The sequence below is a fragment of the Phyllobates terribilis genome, unplaced genomic scaffold (assembly GCF_046119375.1).
Source record: "Phyllobates terribilis strain yellow unplaced genomic scaffold, ASM4611937v1 Scaffold_1__5_contigs__length_1240528914, whole genome shotgun sequence".
Classification (NCBI taxonomy): domain Eukaryota; kingdom Metazoa; phylum Chordata; class Amphibia; order Anura; family Dendrobatidae; genus Phyllobates; species Phyllobates terribilis.
Window position 1 is genome coordinate 246,772,329 of NW_027362761.1, and position 18,399 is coordinate 246,790,727.

General features: G+C 40.8%; 1 gene segment (V, D, J or C); it reads left to right on the forward strand.

Moving 5' to 3' along the window:
- LOC141166586 (T cell receptor delta constant-like) overlaps positions 1 to 18,399 on the forward strand; it is a 203,997-nt gene that overhangs the window by 183,626 nt on the left and 1,972 nt on the right. The window contains 2 exon segments of the C gene segment in view: positions 14,772 to 15,029; positions 17,454 to 17,513. Of these exon segments, the coding sequence occupies positions 14,772 to 15,029; positions 17,454 to 17,513 (318 nt within the window).

An 18,399-nucleotide genomic window follows, 5' to 3' on the forward strand; every position in this document is an offset into this window, starting at 1 on the left:
GCAGCTGCTGCTGGTGGTAGTACTGTGGCTGCTGCAGGGAGAGGACTTGGTCGTTCTGTGCCTTCTACGTGCCAAAATGAAACACCTTCCTCTAGAGCATGCAGATGACAGGACATTCTGCATCTTTTCATAGGGCCGAGTACCATTTCATGAATGGTAAGGCCACAACATCTTGAGGCGGTTTTTGATTGGATGGCTGAGAGTGCCTCCACCCAATCCCCTGCTGAAAGGGCAGAGTTGGCACCTGCAGACCATGGTCATCTGGCTTCCACCTCACCCCCTTGCAAATCAACATAGCAGTCTGAGCCCCAAGTCATGCAGAACTCACTACTGCTTTTTGATGAGTTCCCTGGCTGAGGTTCTGTGGGCCATCTATCTGGCCCTGCCCCACAAGTGGAAGAGATTGAGTGCACTGATGCCCAACCACTTGTTTAGTTGGAGGATGAGTATATGGGAGGGTTAGTGCACACGGTCAGCACATCTCTGATGATGACGAAACACAGGTGCCAACTGCTGTGTCTTTCTATTGTGCGCAGACCGGCAAGGAGGGTAGGGGTGAAAATTGGGTGGAAGATGATGCAGGGGGTGATGAGGTCCTAGTCGCCACATGCAGTGAAGGCCTTCTGTGTGATGTGCACAGTTTGGAGGAAGAGGAGGTGGCCACGCTGCCCCAGCTGCAAGACAAAAGAGGGAGCAGGGTGCAAAAGAATAGCTGGCGGTCCCTATACAGTACATTGGCTGCTACTGCCTACCGCGCCAACGAACTGAGCACAGCAAAACCAGCTCAAAGGATCTCCCTGGCGTGGCATTTCTTAAGACAATGTACTGACGACAAGAGACCGGTGGTTTTCATGCTGTGCCATCAGAGGCTGAAACGAGGCATTAATGTTGTGAACCTGAGCACCACCTGCATGACGAGGCATCTGAATTCAAAGCACGTGTTGCAGTGGAGAACACACCTGAAATACCTGGGAAGATCTGAGGCTCCTCATGCTTCCTTTTCTGCTGCGGTCTCGGCCTCTTCCTCCTGCTGCCAATCAATAGGGTCACTTGGCTCAAAGCAAAGAGAGGATGTGACAGCACCACCACCACCAGAAGTGTCACTGTGCATCTCCACACCTCATGAAAGCGTTAAGCTCTCCATCCCCCAAACACTGGAGAGAAAGAGAAAGTATCCCCCTACCCACCAATGAGCCAAGGTCCTGAGTGGCCGCATTTCAAAATTACTGGCCTTTGAAATGCTGCCATTCAGATTGGGCAGTTTTATAAAACTGATGGTAGTGGCTGCTCCATAGTATGTGGTTCCCAGCCGCCATTACTTTTCCAGGCGAATCATCTCTGCCATTTACGCACATGTTGCGGACAAAATCAGGTGTGCACTGCGCAACTCCATTAGTGGTAAAGTCCGCATAACCACAGATAAGTGGACCAGTAAGCACAGACAGGATGTTACATCTCTCCAACTGCCCACTGGGTAAATGTAGTGGCGGCTGGGCCTGAGACGGAAGGCGTTTTGCCGCATAACCTACCACCAGCAAGGATTGCTGGACGTTTCGATGACTCCTCCTCCTACTTCGCTTCCTCCACCACCTCCTCAACTGGTCATCGGAACACCTTCACCACAAACTTCAGCACAGCCAGGGGGAAATGACAGCAGACTGTAATGAAACTCATCTGTTTGGGGGAAAGATCCCACACTGCATAGTAGCCATGGACGGGGATCAAATAAGAGACTGATGAGTGGTTGGTACCGCTGAACTCAAGCCTGGCCTCGTGGTGTGCTAAAAAGGATGAAATCTCGTAGCAGCTCTGGGCTAGCCAGTTTGACGCACATCCCTTACCTGGCGCATGTGCTGAATTTGGTGGTGCAGAGCTTCCTTAAAAAGGACCCTGATATGTAAAAGCTGCTGCTTAAAGTGCAGGCCATCTGTGCGCACTTTCAGCATTCTCCTCCTGCTCGCCTGTCTGAGCTGCAATGTCACTTCGGCCTTCCCGTTCACCGCCTCATATGCGATGTACCCACAAGGTGGAACTCCACCTTGCATATGCTGGAGAGACTGTGCAAGCAGCAGCAGACAATAGTGGAGTTTCAGCTGCAGCACGCATGGATGAGTCGCTTTGCGGAACAACACCACTTCACCACCAACGAGTGGGCCTCCATATGGAGCATGTGTGCCATGTTGTGCTGCTTCCAGTACTCCACCCACCAACATGGACAGCGCTGATGACGCCATCATCAGCGTTACTATCCCACTTCCATGCCTGCTAGAAAAAAAGCTTCAGGCGATGATGGATGAGGTGGTGACACAGGAGGAAGAGGAGGAGAAACAGGGACCATTCACACCATTATCAGGCCAGTCGTCCACACATGGCTAAATTGCTACCCCCACCTCCTGCTCCACTTGGACCTCTGCTTTCTTGTTCAAGATTATTGTTTTTATTTTATTCTATGTTATTTTAAGTCTTTTCTCTAAAAAAAAACAAAAACTGAAAAAACAACAACAAAAAAAGCCACAAAACAGTGTTTGCTACCTCCTCCTCCGTCTCTTCCACCTACACTGCCACGTCCACCTCCACCTCTTCCACTTGGACCTCTGGCTTCTAGTTCAAGATTGTTGTTATTTATTTATTTTTATTCTATGTTATTTTAAGTCATTTCCCTACAAAAAAAACTAAAAAAAAACCCCACAAAAACTGTTGACTACCTCCTCCTCTGCCTCTTCCATCTATACCGCCACGTCCACCTCCACTTGGACCTCTGCCTCCTGGTTCGAGATTATTATTTTTCAATTTTTTATTCTGTGTTATTTTAAGTAATTTCCCTATCCACATTTATTTGCAGAGCAATTATCCTGCTCTTATTCACATTTTGCTTCCTTTTGCAGCCCCTTAGCCCTTACTATAACCATTTTACAGCCATTTTACAGCACTGAAGTTTGGGTCCCCTTTGACTTCTACTGGGTTTGGGTTCAGGGTCAAGCTCAGATCAATTTCTAATGCCCAAACCAAATTTTAGATTACAGTTCAGCCAAACCCAACGAACCCGAACATCCACGGGTCCTCTCATCCCTACTCAAGAAAACGAATTTCAGTCCGGATTTCAACCCACCAAACTTTCCAAAGCAAAGAAGTTGCATGATTTAAGGCTTTGGGTCCAAATGTTTTGAGATTAGGGTTAGATTAGGGTTATAATAATAATAATAATAAGGATTTTTCTATAGTGCCAAGATATTTTATTTACATTTTAGAGGGGACTTGTACAGACAATAAAGACATAACTTACATAACTCAACAGGTACCAAAAGGAGTGAGGACTCTGCTCATTAGCTTAAAATCTCAAAAGCTCTCTTAAAGATGACCTTCAACTGGATATTTTCATTTAAACCTCCTCAAATTGCCGCTACACTACTAATTCTAGAACAGTTTTTCTTTTCCTTCTATGCACTTCTTTCCAAAGTTATGCACCCTGGTAATAAAAGTGCAAATGTCTCTTCAACCAATTGGGTATGTGCCACCAAACTTTTGTGTGGGTGTGGCTGTGTTTTGATAGGCCAGCTTCAGAGGAAAAAAAAATATGCCCATAGTAAATTTTGATGATATATGCCCAATTCGTTGAAGGGAAAGGTTGCATCTTTATTTACGATAACTTTGGAATGGCAGTGCACAGAAGAATAAAAACTTTTCTAGAAGCAGTGAAGCAACACTAAGGCTGCGTGCCCACTATGCATTTTTTAAGCATTTCTGCAGCTTAATTTCTGCCGTGAAAATGCTTAAAAAATGCTTGCTGCAAGGTCTGCAATGGTCCCCAATGATAATCTGCATGTGCTGTGCACATGCTGCGGAAATTTCCGCTGCGGATTATCATTGTGGAAAATTCCGCAGCACGTCCATTAACTTTGCGGAGTCGCAGCATTTTAGCCGCCATTGACTTGCATTGAATCACATAATATTTGCATGACTACACGTACACATGCGGATATTATGCGATTCAATGTGCGGATGGTACCCGGGCCTGGAGAAGAGGAGACTCTCCTCCAGACCCGGGTACCATAGTACCTGTAGTTAAAAAAGAATTAAAATAAAAAATAAACATATGCTTACCTTCTGATGGCCCCCTGTCTGCTCCCGGCGGTGCTGCCGGCTCTTCGGCTGCTCGCCATGGAGTAAAAGGACCTTCCATGATGTCATTTAGTCATGTGACAGGTCACTTGACCGCTGACTTAGGCGGTCGCGTGACCTGTCACATGATTAAATGATGTCATGGAAGGTCTTTTTACACTACCGCAAGCCGCCGAAGACACCGGACGCACCGGAGAAGGAGACGGGGGGCCATCTGAAGGTGAGTATAATGTTTTTTTTTATTTTTCACCATTTTTATTCTTTTTTTTACTATTGATGCTGCATTTGCAGTATCGTAACTTGGTCACACTATATAAATCCATGCCGGTTGCATGGATTTATATAGTGTGACCAAGTTGTCAAGCACTTTTCCAAGTGATGCTAAAATTGCTTGGAAAAGCAATAGGAAGTAGTGTAGAAAAACTCCAGCACCTTCTCCGTATCCATCACATGAAATGTAAAGTTAAAACGTCCATTTTATTAGTTCCATTAAAAAAGTGCCATATGTAAGGCAGACCTTACGCGTTTCGAACCAAGCAAGGGTTCTTAATCATAGGTAACATTACTATAGATAAAAGACATATATATACATATGGACTGAAAACAAAAGAGAAAATAGGGTGGAGACAACAAAGAACAGGAAGTTCATTAGTGAATGAGAATCCTCCTGAGGATAATTGCTCAGTAATATACATAAATTAAACTTATGTGCATGGTATGCTGGCAAATTAAGTACACCATTAGAAAAAAGTATCAAAAAATGTACATTAAGTCATTGCGAAAATTGAGACCATTGGGAATGCGAGAGTTAAGTTTAAGAATCCATGAGGCTTCTCTGGCTAGGAGAAGCTTGCCTCTATCTCCTCCAGGTATTTGTCTTTGCACCTTGTCTATACCAATAACCTTAAGTGTGGAAAGATCACCACAGTGAAAATCAGCAAAATGTTTGCTGAGCCCTGACAGTGCAGGCAAAATATATAATATTAGGCACTTTATTAATTGCTCTAGTACATATGTCATTTATCAAGCACTGTGCACATCTTGCAAAAATTTTTATGTGGGTTGCACCAGCCGCATGCTCAAAAGACGCATGGCAGAGCATGTTGCTGGAGGACTCCGAATCCTAATGCAGTGAGTCCTCCATGTCAGGGCTCAGCAAACATTTTTCTGATTTTCACTGTGGTGATCTGTCTACATTTAAGGTTATAGGTATAGACAAGGTGCGAAGACAAATACCTGGAGGAGATAGAGGCAAGCTTCGCCTAGCCAGTGAAGCCTCATGGATTCTTAAACTTAACTCTCGCATTCCCAATTGTCTCAATTTTCGCAATGATTTAATGTACATTTTTTGATACTTTTTTCTAATGGTGTACTTAATTTGCCAGCATACCATGCACATAAGTTTAATTTATGTACAATACAGACCAAAAGTTTGGACACACCTTCTCATTTAAAGATTTTTCTGTATTTTCATTACTATCAAAATTGTACATTCACACTGAAGGGAACTCCTTCAAGATTGTTGGAAGACCATTTCCGGTGACTACCTCTTGGAGCTCATCAAGAGAATGCCAAGAGTGTGCAAAGCAGTCATCAAAGCAAAAGGTGGCTACTTTGAAGAACCTAGAATATAAGACATATTTTCAGTTGTTTCACACTTTTTTGTTAAGTATATAATTCCACATGTGTTAATTCATAGTTTTGATGCCTTCAGTGTGAATGTACAATTTTCATAGTCATGAAAATACAGAAAAATCTTTAAATGAGAAGGTGTGTCCAAACTTTTGGTCTGTACTGTATATTACTGAGCAATTATCCTCAGGAGGATTTTCATTCACTAATGAACTTCCAGTTCTTTGTTGTCTCCACCCTATTTTCTCTTTTGTTTTCAGTCCATATGTATATATATATATATATATATATATATATATGTAACGCGTCTGGGAGGCGGAACCTCTGAGCAACTTATACAAGGGGGCGGTCCTTGTAAGGAAGCGGGTGGCGACCAGGGAAACAGGCAGGTAGTCACAGGAGGTGACCGGGACAGTCTCTGGGAAAGCGGGCAGGAGGTCACAGCAAATGACCGGGGCAGTCTCTGGGTGGACGGGTAGGAGGTCACGGCAAGTGACCGGGACAGTCTCTGGGTTGAACGGGCAGGAGGTCACGGCAAGTGACCGGGACAGTCTCTGGGTTGAACGGGCAGGAGGTCACGGCAAGTGACCGGGACAGTCTCTGGGTAAAGCGTAGGTACGACCTGTGACGGCTGAGCCTCCAGGTAGGCTAGCAGGCAGATGGCAGGTGAGCGCTCCCAGGTGAGCGGGCGAGAGTCTCTGGACTGGCAGGTGGTCACGGCACGTGACGGCGGAGCCTCCAGGTAGGCTAACAGGCAAGTAACAGGTGAGCGCTCCCAGGTGAGCGGGCAAGAGTCTCTGGACTGGCAGGTGGTCACGGCACGTGACAGCGGAGCCTCCAGGTAGGCTAACAGGCAGGTAGCAGATGAGCGCTCCCAGGTGAGTGGGCAAGAGTCTCTGGACTGGCAGGTGGTCACGGCACGTGACGGCGGAGCCTCCAGGTAGGCTAACAAGCAGGTAGCAGATGAGCGCTCCCAGGTGAGCGGGCAAGCTGGTCCATAGACAGACTGACTGGTGTCGGAAGGCAGACCGTCGGACCTCAGGCTAGCAAGCAGGTAAGCGGATAACAGGCAGAAATCAAACAGCAAACTGGCAGGAAACTGGCAGGTAACTGGCAGGTAACTGGAAACGGGACCTGAGGGCTGAAGCAGAGTAGTGAACAGTGCAACAACATTGCTCGGGCACCTCCATTTCGGAGGAGGTGCCTTATATATGGTGAAGTCCTCCGGCCATTGGCCGTGGACTCCTTAGTACGGCGCGCGCGGCCCCTTTAAGAGGGAGGGAGCGCGCGCGCGCCCTAAGCACCGTGGCCGGGAAGGAGCGCGCGCTGCCAGCAGAGCGGGAGGAAGACGCCGGGCACGGAGCGGAGAGGTGAGGGGAACAGCGTCCCTGCCTAGCAGGAGGCAGGGACGCCGACGCTACAATATATATATATATATATATATATATATATATATATATATATGTCTTTTATCTATGGTAATGTTACCTATGATTAAGAACCCTTCTTGGGTTCGAAACGCGTAAGGTCAGCCTTACATATGGCGCTTTTTTAATGGAACTAATAAATTGGACGTTTTAACTTTACATTTCTTGTGATGGATACGGAGAAGGTGCTGGAGTTTTTCTAAACCACTTCCTACTGCTTCTCATCCCTGGACTTGCTACCAAGGATTTCCGTGCACCAGTGGACCCTTATGGCATATGCATGGTAGGCTGAAATTTCCCTTTTTCTCCTTATATGCTTGGAAAAGCACTTGACAACCCGCATGCGAAATCGCATGTTCAAAACGCTTGACAAACACTTCTACCTGGCAGAAAAAACGCATGTACAATCCGCATGTACAATCCGCATGTACAATCCGCATGCATTTTTTCTGCCAGGGAGATGCAGAAACGCTCAGGAAAAATCCGGAGCATTTCTGCATCGTGGGCACATAGCCTAATTGAAAGATGTACTCGATTTAAATAAAAAACAGTGAAAGGTCCTCTATCTGGCCAGGAGCTAACCTGTGTAGGGCTTTAATAAGAGTTTTTTGTGTTTTACACGTAATGTTTGAAAATGCATAAATACTCATAGAAGTCAGTTTTTTTGCTTCTTCCTGAGCATGTGACCTTTTGTGATGTGGTTCATCAGGAAATTAACGTTCAGTTTTTGCTGCATTATGTATCACTGTGATATATACAGACCACAGTGGTTAACATGTACAGACATCCTGTAAAAATCCTAACAGATGTATTAGATGAATAACTGAACAATCTACTGTGATCATTCTACTGAGCAAAATATGGATTGCCTTTTAGAGAAAACTAGCATTTATCAACAGACAATAATGCTGTCTCATTAGACTCTAAATATTCTATATCTTATGCCCATCGACTAGTAATGAGTGAAATGATTTGTTGCAAATAAAATTTGAGTAGATCCTTTAGGAATTTGCTGAACTCGTTGAATTCAAACAATTTGCTATATGATTTGTGGGAATTACCTAATATGGCCACCACCATTTTACAGATTGCAGATGATTGAGAAGGTTAAGGCTAAGTGCCCACGATGCAGAAATGCTCCGGATTTTTCCTGAGCGTTTCTGCATCTTCCTGGCAGAAAAAACGCATGCGGATTTTACATGCGTTTTTCGTGCCAGGAAAGAGCGTAAGTGAAGCATTTTGATCATGTGATTTCGCATGCGGGTTGTCAAGCGCTTGACAAGTGCTTGACAACGTGGTCACACTATATAAATCCATGCAACCGGCATGGAATTATAAATTGTGTCACCAAGTTATAGTAAAAGAATGGTAAAAAATAAAAAATAAATATTATACTCACCTTTAGATGGCCCCCGGTCTCCTCCGGTGCATCCGGTGTGTTGGGCGGCTCGCGGTGGTCTAAAAGGACCTTCCATGATGTCATTTAGTCATGTGACAGGTCACACGATGCCACAGAACACCAGGATTGGCAAAGTCGCCACTGGTGCCCTGTGCTCTTCACAGATGAAAGCAGGTTCACACTGAGCACATGTGACAGACGTGACAGAGTCTGGAGACGCTGTGGAGAGTGATCTGCTGCCTGCAACATCCTTCAGCATGACCGGTTTGGCAGTGGGTCAGTAATGGTGTGGGATGGCATTTCTTTGGAGGGCCGCACAGCCCTCCATGTGCTCGCCAGAGGTAGCCTGACTGCCATTAGGTACCGAGGTGAGATCCTCAGACCCCTTGTGAGACCATATGCTGGTGCGGTTGGTCCTGGGTTCCTCCTAATGCAGGACAATGCCAGACCTCATGTGGCTGGAGTGTGTCAGCAGTTCCTGCAAGATGAAGGCATTGAAGCTATGGACTGGCCCGCCCATTCCCCAGACCTGAATCTGATTGAGCACATCTGGGACATCATGTCTAGCTCCAGCCACCAACATCACGTTGCACAACAGACTGTCCAGGAGTAGGCGGATGCTTTAGTCCAGGTCTGGGAAGAGATCCCACAGGAGACCATCCGCAACCTCATCAGGAGCATGCCCAGGCATTGTAGGGAGGTCATACAGGCACGTGGAGGACACACACAATACTGAGCCTCATTTTGACTTGTTTTCAGGACATTACATCAAAGTTGGATCAGCCTGTAGTGTGTTTTTCCACTTTAATTTTGGGGGTGACTCCAAATCCAGGCCTCCATTGGTTAATAAATTTGATTTCCATTGATGATTTTTGTGTGATTTTGTTGTCAGCACATTCAGCTTTGTACAGAACAAAGTATTCAATGAGAATATTTCATTCATTCAGATCTAGGATGTGTTATTTGAGTGTTCCCTTTATTTTTTTTGAGCAGTTTATGATTAAACTCCCTGTCTAACCAGCACTGTATAACGTAACTCAGCTAAATAAACACTTTAAAAAAACATTTATATTGTCCCCATTTCCTATGCTATTGAGGGCTTTGCCTTGTCAATGGGGCATTAGTTTCCCCCAGACTAGTCGGCCCTCTTTCCATGTTATCACGCCCCTGTGGGCATGATAACATAATTTGCATGAGCGGCATCATCGCCAGCTCATGCAAATCTCGCGCACATGCTCTGCTCATTTCAGCAGCATCAATGCGTCTCTGAAGCTGGGGGAAGCTTCGGAGAGACACACTGCACATGACCGGAAGATCAGAAGATGGTTTCCAGTCATGTGCAGTGCATCTCTGAAGCCGGGAAGCGTACACCCGACTTCAGAGACGCATCGACACTGCCGAAATGAGTGTCACGCATGCACAAGATTTGCAGGGGCTCGCGATGATGCCGGCTCGTGGAAACTATGTTATCACGTCCGTGGGTGTGATAGCATGGAAAGAGGGCCAACTAGTCTTGGGAACTAACGCTCCACCAACTAGTCAAAGCCCTCAATATCATAGGAAAAGGTGACATTATAAATGTTTTTTTAAAGCTTTTATATGGACTGTCCCGAACGGGTTCACCTTTTCGATGGTGGGATGGCTTAAATACTATTTTTGATCAAAAACAGTGTTACTAAGAACCCTATTTTATTTAAATGCACTTGCTTTTTATTTATTTACAGCAGGGTTTATGTTCTTGCTTCTTGTAGGTTTTTCTGATTATATGGGGCTGGTTAGGCAGGGAGTTTAATCATACAGACGTGAATGCTGCTGAGCTGGAGGGCATGGGGGACCTGACAGATTCCCTTTAAATTCACCACATGCAAAATTAGAGTGGTGGGTATCTCATTGTTAACAGTATTAGTAGCCTGAACATCCCTTAACCCCTTTACCTCCGAAGGTGGTTTGCACGTTAATGACCAGGCCAATTTTACAATTCTGACCACTGTCACTTTATGAGGTAATAACTCTGGCTTCAATGGATCCCCCTGATCGGGCGCGATCGCCGGGGTGTAATAATACGTACTTCGTCAATAAGGCCCAGGGTGCAGGTATGTATTATTACGCTTATTACGCCCCATGTCAGAATGGGGTTAAAGAAATGTGTCACAATTTTTTTAAATTAATAATAATAATTAATAATATATAAACAATTTTTTAAAACAAAATAAAATGTACTATATTAACATTTATTTTTCTATTATTTTTTTCTTTAGCCACTGGGAGCTGACATTTTTATTTGCTGGTGTGTAAATGTCACAGCACAAAACTTTCACACTAGAAAAAACAGCAACCCCAGGCCATATTAGACTTTGGTCAATGTCTGACCGCATCTCCTGTTACTGTCGCTGTCTCAGCTGCGAACAGTGTATACTCCCTAAGTGCGCTTATAGGGAGAGAACTGTCACTCCAGGGCACCGGGTGATGCCACAGTCAAACATACCTGGCTGAGATCATACAGCCAGTGCCTGATAGATGTTGCCTATGAATCAGGTAGCATATATGAGCTGTCAGGTTGCCTTTAAGTGGATGTCCAAATACTCAATGTGGCCAAAACGGATTACAACCGATTAACATCTTCCACTTGACTGCACTATACTACATAGCTTGGTGTCATTAAAAGAGGTTGCTAAGCCCAGTGCAATTTTTCAGCAAGCACTATCAGCATCTAGACTTCTTGGCTATTTGGAATCCACAAATTCTTGATGGGGACACAGGCAAGACTCTGTCGAGGCTTTTAATCACCGCTTCTTAAAAAAAATATTAAATCAGCTTAATTCAACAAATTATACATAGCTCTGGCTATCACTTATAAAATTATTTACTAAGGAAAATTAAAAGAAGGACATAAAAGTGTTCCTAGTGCAGCATTATTGGTCAATAGAGTTCATCTGTGGGATTTTTTTCTCCTAATATGGGACAATCAACACCTGCCTCAGAGAATTTTGTCTTTCTCTGGACCAACATGGATGATAAGTTGGATTTGAAGAACCTGAGTCTTTTTTTCAACCTAATATAATAGTCAGAAACCTATAACTAACAGTACTGAGAAGCTACATCATGATTACTGGTGAGAATTAACATGAAAGAGTCTGATGTTTCCTTTATTCTTGAATACAAGACTGTATGGGTTTTTTGCATTGCTCAATGTGTAAGATGTTTTACACCTCCCATTTAATTATTACAAATCCTAAAATGAAACATAAAATACTCTTCTATCAGATGCTGGGACATTAATGTAGGTAAGTTATTTATAATCTATATTAGAAACTGTATTCAGTGGTTCTCTGCTTTCATCATAGTGGGATATTGGTAGTTGCACAGCTAAAAGTAACTTATTAGTTAGGTGCATGTAAAAATTCTTCAATTTTTTAAGGCACTTACATGGTTTGTAATTTAACATATGTAGGTGTCTTACAGTGCAGCTAATATACTGGGCAGAAAGACCCAAGTCATTTAGTTCAACATTGTAGTGGTGCTTCCTACTAGTGAGGCTACGTCATGCCGTCATCTCCATCACTCCGGCATTGAACATTAGTTGGACGCATCCACAGCATACAGCTGTTACAAGCAACAGACTCTCCTGTATCTGGGTATGTGTTGAATGCATTTAGGTATTTTTCGTTACATGTCCAAAAATAGATGGAGCAAGGGAAAGTGTAAAATAGATAAATCACGTGACTGTCGTCATCTTGCATCCTCTGGACACAGAAACTGCCAGTGCTCACGTTGCCGATACCTGGGCAGCAGAGAGACTTCCAATTCAGAGCTGAAGTGAAGTATTAAGTCTGCATTAGTTGTAAGTGACAATACAGTTTGTAGCCTCTTAGTAAATTTTCATATAAAGTGACCTATCCCCTATATTATATATTACACAATATGTAAATTAATTTCTCTTTTTGGATAGACTGAATATATTTTTGTTGAAATTTTAAAGTGTAAAGATATTAATAATCGTTCAATGTATATGTGAGCTCTACAGATAGAGGTTTCTGAATAGGATTAATTCACTGTGTATTTGGGATTCCACAGTGATTAAAACATGGCTGTCACCTGTACAAAAAGTATAAACTCCAAAATGACCCAAAATGAGGAAATATGTGAATAAACACAAAATAAACAGATAATCAGATCACTTATTTATGTTCTACCCTTTATAGAACGATAATTAAACGAATAAAAATGACAAAAAATATTCTAATATTCATAGCTACAAAGTTTACATTTTAAGAGACGTAACTCATTATATAATTTCACATTTGCCGTAGTTACATTAAGAGTTGTCATTTCTATTCAAGCCCATTGTAAACATTTCCCATGAAACAAAATGTAAATTTTTATGTACTAATTTATGTATGTAATATTCTCTGGGAGTAACGTAGGTTTTAGTACAGCTAGTGTACACTGTGTATTATTCGGATGGTCTCATTTTTGGAACAGGAACAAGACTTGATGTCCTGCCAAGTAAGTGGGAATAAAAAAACAAAAAAAACATGATATACATTTAGATTTATATTCTACATAAAACACTTTCAGAACATTTTTGGAAAGCTGAGAAGATTTGATTTACTACAAGTTTTTCACTAGTTGAGTGATTGAGGTTTACCCAAATTTTCATTGTTCTAAGCCATATTTTACATTATTGACCTAATTACTAGTCTTTAATATTTATTCAGATTTTATTAGAAATTATTGGTCATATTGTTTGAACTACAAACATTTTTTATATAATTCGAACATTTTTAATCTTGAAATATGCTAATTACATTAAAAATGCAGGTTACAGGAAAGGAAATGTATTAGTCATTTTCAAACAATATTATAAATGTACATTGTTTTATAATTTATCTCATTTATTTAAATGATTTCTCATTTTGATTAAAAATAAAATATAAAAAATGCTTGTTAAAAAATATGTTTTTTATTTAAACCTAAAACAACATCCAGAAAGTGATTTCAGGCTCTTTAAGGGCTTGTGTTCATTAGATGTGTGATATTTTCAACTGGCTCCATATTGGGTGCATGGAATATGCTAATTAACTTTTACTAACTTTTTAAGGAATGGAATAAAAAACAGCAATTTCACCACTTAGTTTTTCTTTTTCAATTTAAACCTTTTACTGTTCTGTAGAAATAATGTGAATAATACCAAACGCATAGCTAGCACAGATTCTTAATGTTTTATTAGTTTTGTGTAATAATACCACAGCTCAAAAAAAAATAGTGTTTATAATTCTACCTTTTATAATTCTTTTTCGCAGAATGATTAATATTTAATACATCTATTTTGAGGTACATATAAGTTATCCAATTGCATTGATGATTTTTTGTGGCTTGGACATGTTGCTTTAATGTTATTTTAACTACTTTATATCGTTACATTAACATGTTAAAAAAATATATTTGTTTGATTTTTAACTGCGATTTTTTTAAACAATTTTTTAAAACTTCTATCAAACGCCTTCCTGAAATTTTTGTTTTTCTGCGTTTGTTTTCTCCTATTATTCTTTCAAGACTCATAATTTATTGCAATTACACAATAGGGTTTTGTTATTTTGCAGAACAAGTTGTAGTTTTGAAAGACACCATTAATTTGTCAGAAAATGTCCTGAAAAACAGAGAAAGAAAAATCCCAGGGCAGTCAAATGGTTAAAAAAACATAAATCTGCCATTTATTTTTATGACATTCATTTTTTTTTTTAAAAAAATGCAGACTTGAGAAAAAAAAAACATTAACATTTTTGCTTGTCGCCATGTTTTGAAATATGCAATTTTTGGGGAATTTGGCGAATATAGGTTTATTTTTTCTGAGGCTAACAGCCATTATTATCTGTATAATTTTTAGGAAATTTAGACATTTTGTTGACTTGTTCTTGCATTTTTGGAGGGAGGAAATTTGAGGGAGTTGAAATTACCTTGTCATCTAAATTCATAAAATGAATTTTGCTACGCCATTTTCCAATATACTAACGGTACATTTACATCTGCCTAACCAAGACCATTAAAAGAATGACATTTGTCTATATGCATGTTGTCAGATTGTTTCTGGGTGACCGAAGGGAATAAGGCATGCTGTAGTTAGTGTACATCCATGTTGTTTTGTATGTTACTAAAATTATTATTGTCCGACTTTGATCTTTCTGATATTCCAGGTAACAAGCCTACTACTCCTCCTGAAGAAGTGTTTGAGCTAAAAGCTAAAGGAGATGTCTCCTCCATCGCCTGCCTGGCAAAAGATTTCTACCCCAAGGATATTGAAATTTATGTTAATCAAACCAAACAAGAAAATGTTCACACAATCTTGTCCAAGGAGGGATTATACAGTGCGGTCAGTGTTCAGAATGGGAAGTATGAGGACTTTACATGTGAGGTCAAACAGCCTCAAAACTTGACAACTGTAAAGTCAAAAGGTGATAAAGTATTTTCTCTTTATCTGACATGATTCTCAAAGTAACTGGAATCAGTAATATTATTTGCTTTGTTTTAGACTGTGTTCATGACAAAAAAATTTGGTTCAATTTTGGTTTCAGTGTATTCTGCTTTTGTAGTCAAAAACACAGAAAACACTGAAATGTAACAAATCCCACAAGTCAATGTGCATTGCTAGGTCCATTACAAATAAAAAATGCTACAAATTTTACAAATTGTGATAGCAAAGCTATTCCCCCACTTCAACTGATTTTTCAGTCTACATGGAATAGCTCTGCAAATATTGATACTGCAATTTTTCCCCATTCAGATGAGGCCTGGTTTGGCACATGGAGAGGTAGGACATTAGTGGTTAGGTACCATCCATATTAAAAAGTACACCTTGACGTGGTTGGATGGCTTTTGAGCTCTTTCATCAAAAAGCGCTTACTAAGTACCTTACGTTTTTAACGTTTACAGCAATACTGCAATATTGGAGTTCATGTATTCATTAGTTGAAAAGATATACTATGACTTGGACAAATTACATGACTTGTATATTCTATGACTATATGAAAAGGGATATTTTCTGACTTGGAGATATTCTATAATTTGGATAGGCCTTGATTGTACTATAGCGCATGTTCTATAACAAGTATATTTTCCTTTATATTATGAACTGTCAGGGGATCTTGAATCAACTAATTTTCTAACTTCCCCAGGTAGAGATGGTTTATGTGTGTAAAGGGAATAAATTTAAAGAGTTATTTAATGAATTACTTTGTATTTAAAAGTTTTAATAACTATGGGTCAATTTACATTTCGAGTATTTTTCTAAAGTTATCATTGTCAGGGAATATTCGGACTGCAATACTCAGACTGGCCGGTCATATTCCTATGCAGCTGTCACGCTCGGGTCCGTAGAGCCGCCGACCAGTCCGTGCACTGCGTTTCGATATCCATCTGATTTTACAGCTGTCTGATTTATACGGCCATCTGGCTGCACCCTCAATTAAGGGTGTCGAGTGGGGCGGTTATTCATCCTTGGTTTTTTTAAATAATGATGTACCATATTGATCCCATACTGCTTCTTTTCCAGCACTACTCGTGTACCTCATCAGTCTCCATGCTTCCTATTCCGCTCATCAAGCATGTGACTGCTACAGCTAATCATAGTGATTAGCTGCAGTGGTCACATGTCTGTACAGCCAGAAAGGGATGCATCACTAAGGCAGCCAAACTCCCTTTGCGGTGCAATACCTATAAATGGATATATTATTCATCACAATAAAGGTTTGAAAATTTTTTTGGGTGACAAATTTACTAAAATGTTTCAGTCCTCATAGTCACTGCTTTCAAAGTTAAATTAAGGGATAAACAGCAGTGGGAAAAATATTGCTTCCAACATCGAATATAGCGGTCAGCTTGGAATGGGTCACATGACAATTCGTAATTGTTACACACCTTGATTATAATGAATAAAATGTTACTCTATGAGCATTGCATCCTACAGAGAATGTCATTATTTTCTGACAGCTTTGCTCTTTTTATATTTAGGGTATCAATATACTATATAGCAATCTTCTGAGCGCCTTCTGCTCTATCAGATACTTCCCTCAGATCAGACACGATGTTCATCATAACAGATTCCCTTTAGATCAGACAACTTCAAATGCAACAGAACTTATCAACCAGATACAGAGATCATAGGGGAAATAATGCACGTGGTTTTCTACGAGCTTACTAAGCATGAACGGCTTTCATCCCGTTACACAAAGTCTGGAAAATGGAGGCTGTTAGATTATTTTACAATTCTAACTACTATATACAATACATTTTTGATAATGGCTGTGTTCACACACCATGGTTTTTTCAGCATTCATTTTCTGCAGCAAAACCTGATTTCTTGCCAGGAAGTTTTTCTGGATTTTTGTTGCTGTTTTCTTGCTTTTTTCGGTGCGTTTTTTCATCGTTTTTTCATTGTCCTTTTGTCTCGGATATGCATGTACATAAAGTTCAGTGAAAAAAAAAATCTCATTCTGGTTTAGGCACAAAAAACGCTGAAAAAAAACCGCTGAAAACTCGACAACCTGTGTTTTTGGTGCGTTTTTTTCACCACCCATTACTTCTAATGGGTGAAAAAATGCTGCAAAAATGCTGAAAGAAGTGACATGCTCTATTTTGCAAAAAAAAATATGTAAGGCACAAAATCCTGAACAAAAAAACCAAGGTGCGTGCATGAGATTTCAGGAATCTCATAGACTTTGCTGGTACTGCAAAATGCAGCTGAAAATTTGCATAAAAACTCATCAAATAACGCTGAAAAAAACATGATGTATGAACATAGCCAAATTGTTACAAATTACTCTGCAATAATCACTGAAACACTAGAATAGAAAATTGCTAAACTGTTTCCTTCCATGCAGGTACTGATAATCAAGCTGAAGAGGAGACAGACAGCAGATGTGAGAGAACAGATAGCTCTTGTAAGTGACATGTTTTAAAGAAGCACTCCTCCCATCAACATTTTTATCCTCTTAATATATTGAAGTCACCATATTATATAGCACTGTGTACTTACAATTGCTCGTTTTGCCTTTCTACCCAGATAATCCTTCTCTTTTCTATTAGGTCTATGACATCACGTGATTATATTCTGAATAGCTGAATCCTTCTAAGCTCTATGTAGAAACAGGAGGTCAATTATCTCTGCTCTAGTCATGAGTCACTGCAAAAGTCCATGGCTGGGGGGGGAGCTGAGCAGCTGAGTCAGGAATTGAAGAGGGGGATGATAAAAGCAGGGACAAGAGACGTCCTGTTTCTACATAGAGAAGAGAAAAGAGAAAAATGTACTGGGTAGAAAGACAACAGGAGCAATTGCAAGTACACAGTGCTGTATAATATGATGACTGCAATATAGTAAGAGGATACAAACTTTGATGGGAGGAGTACTTCTATAGGTAATAGTATATCATATCAATGTCATTTATCCACTGCACATTAATAATAAAATAGGCAACTACTGAAATGATTATGCTCATTCTCTCACTATTTCTATTCTGGGAACTGTTAGGGAATGTCCTGTAGGCAGTAATAGTTATTTCCTCAGGATGATAACATCTGACCACATGCCCCATTATAGAATATGGAAATTTTGGGGGAGGCACTCTTGTAGACTCTGCATACCCATGCATTACATGTACAACATTTCACATGAATGACCACCACGCCATGCTACTTTGCCAATTGTATATGCCCAGATGTAGATTATTCCTATAACCTCTATAATGACAGTCTTGCTTTATTTAGTAAGTGGTTTCTGCTCCTGAACAAGGTGTAGAATTATATTCTGGTTGGCAGAGTGCCCCAGAT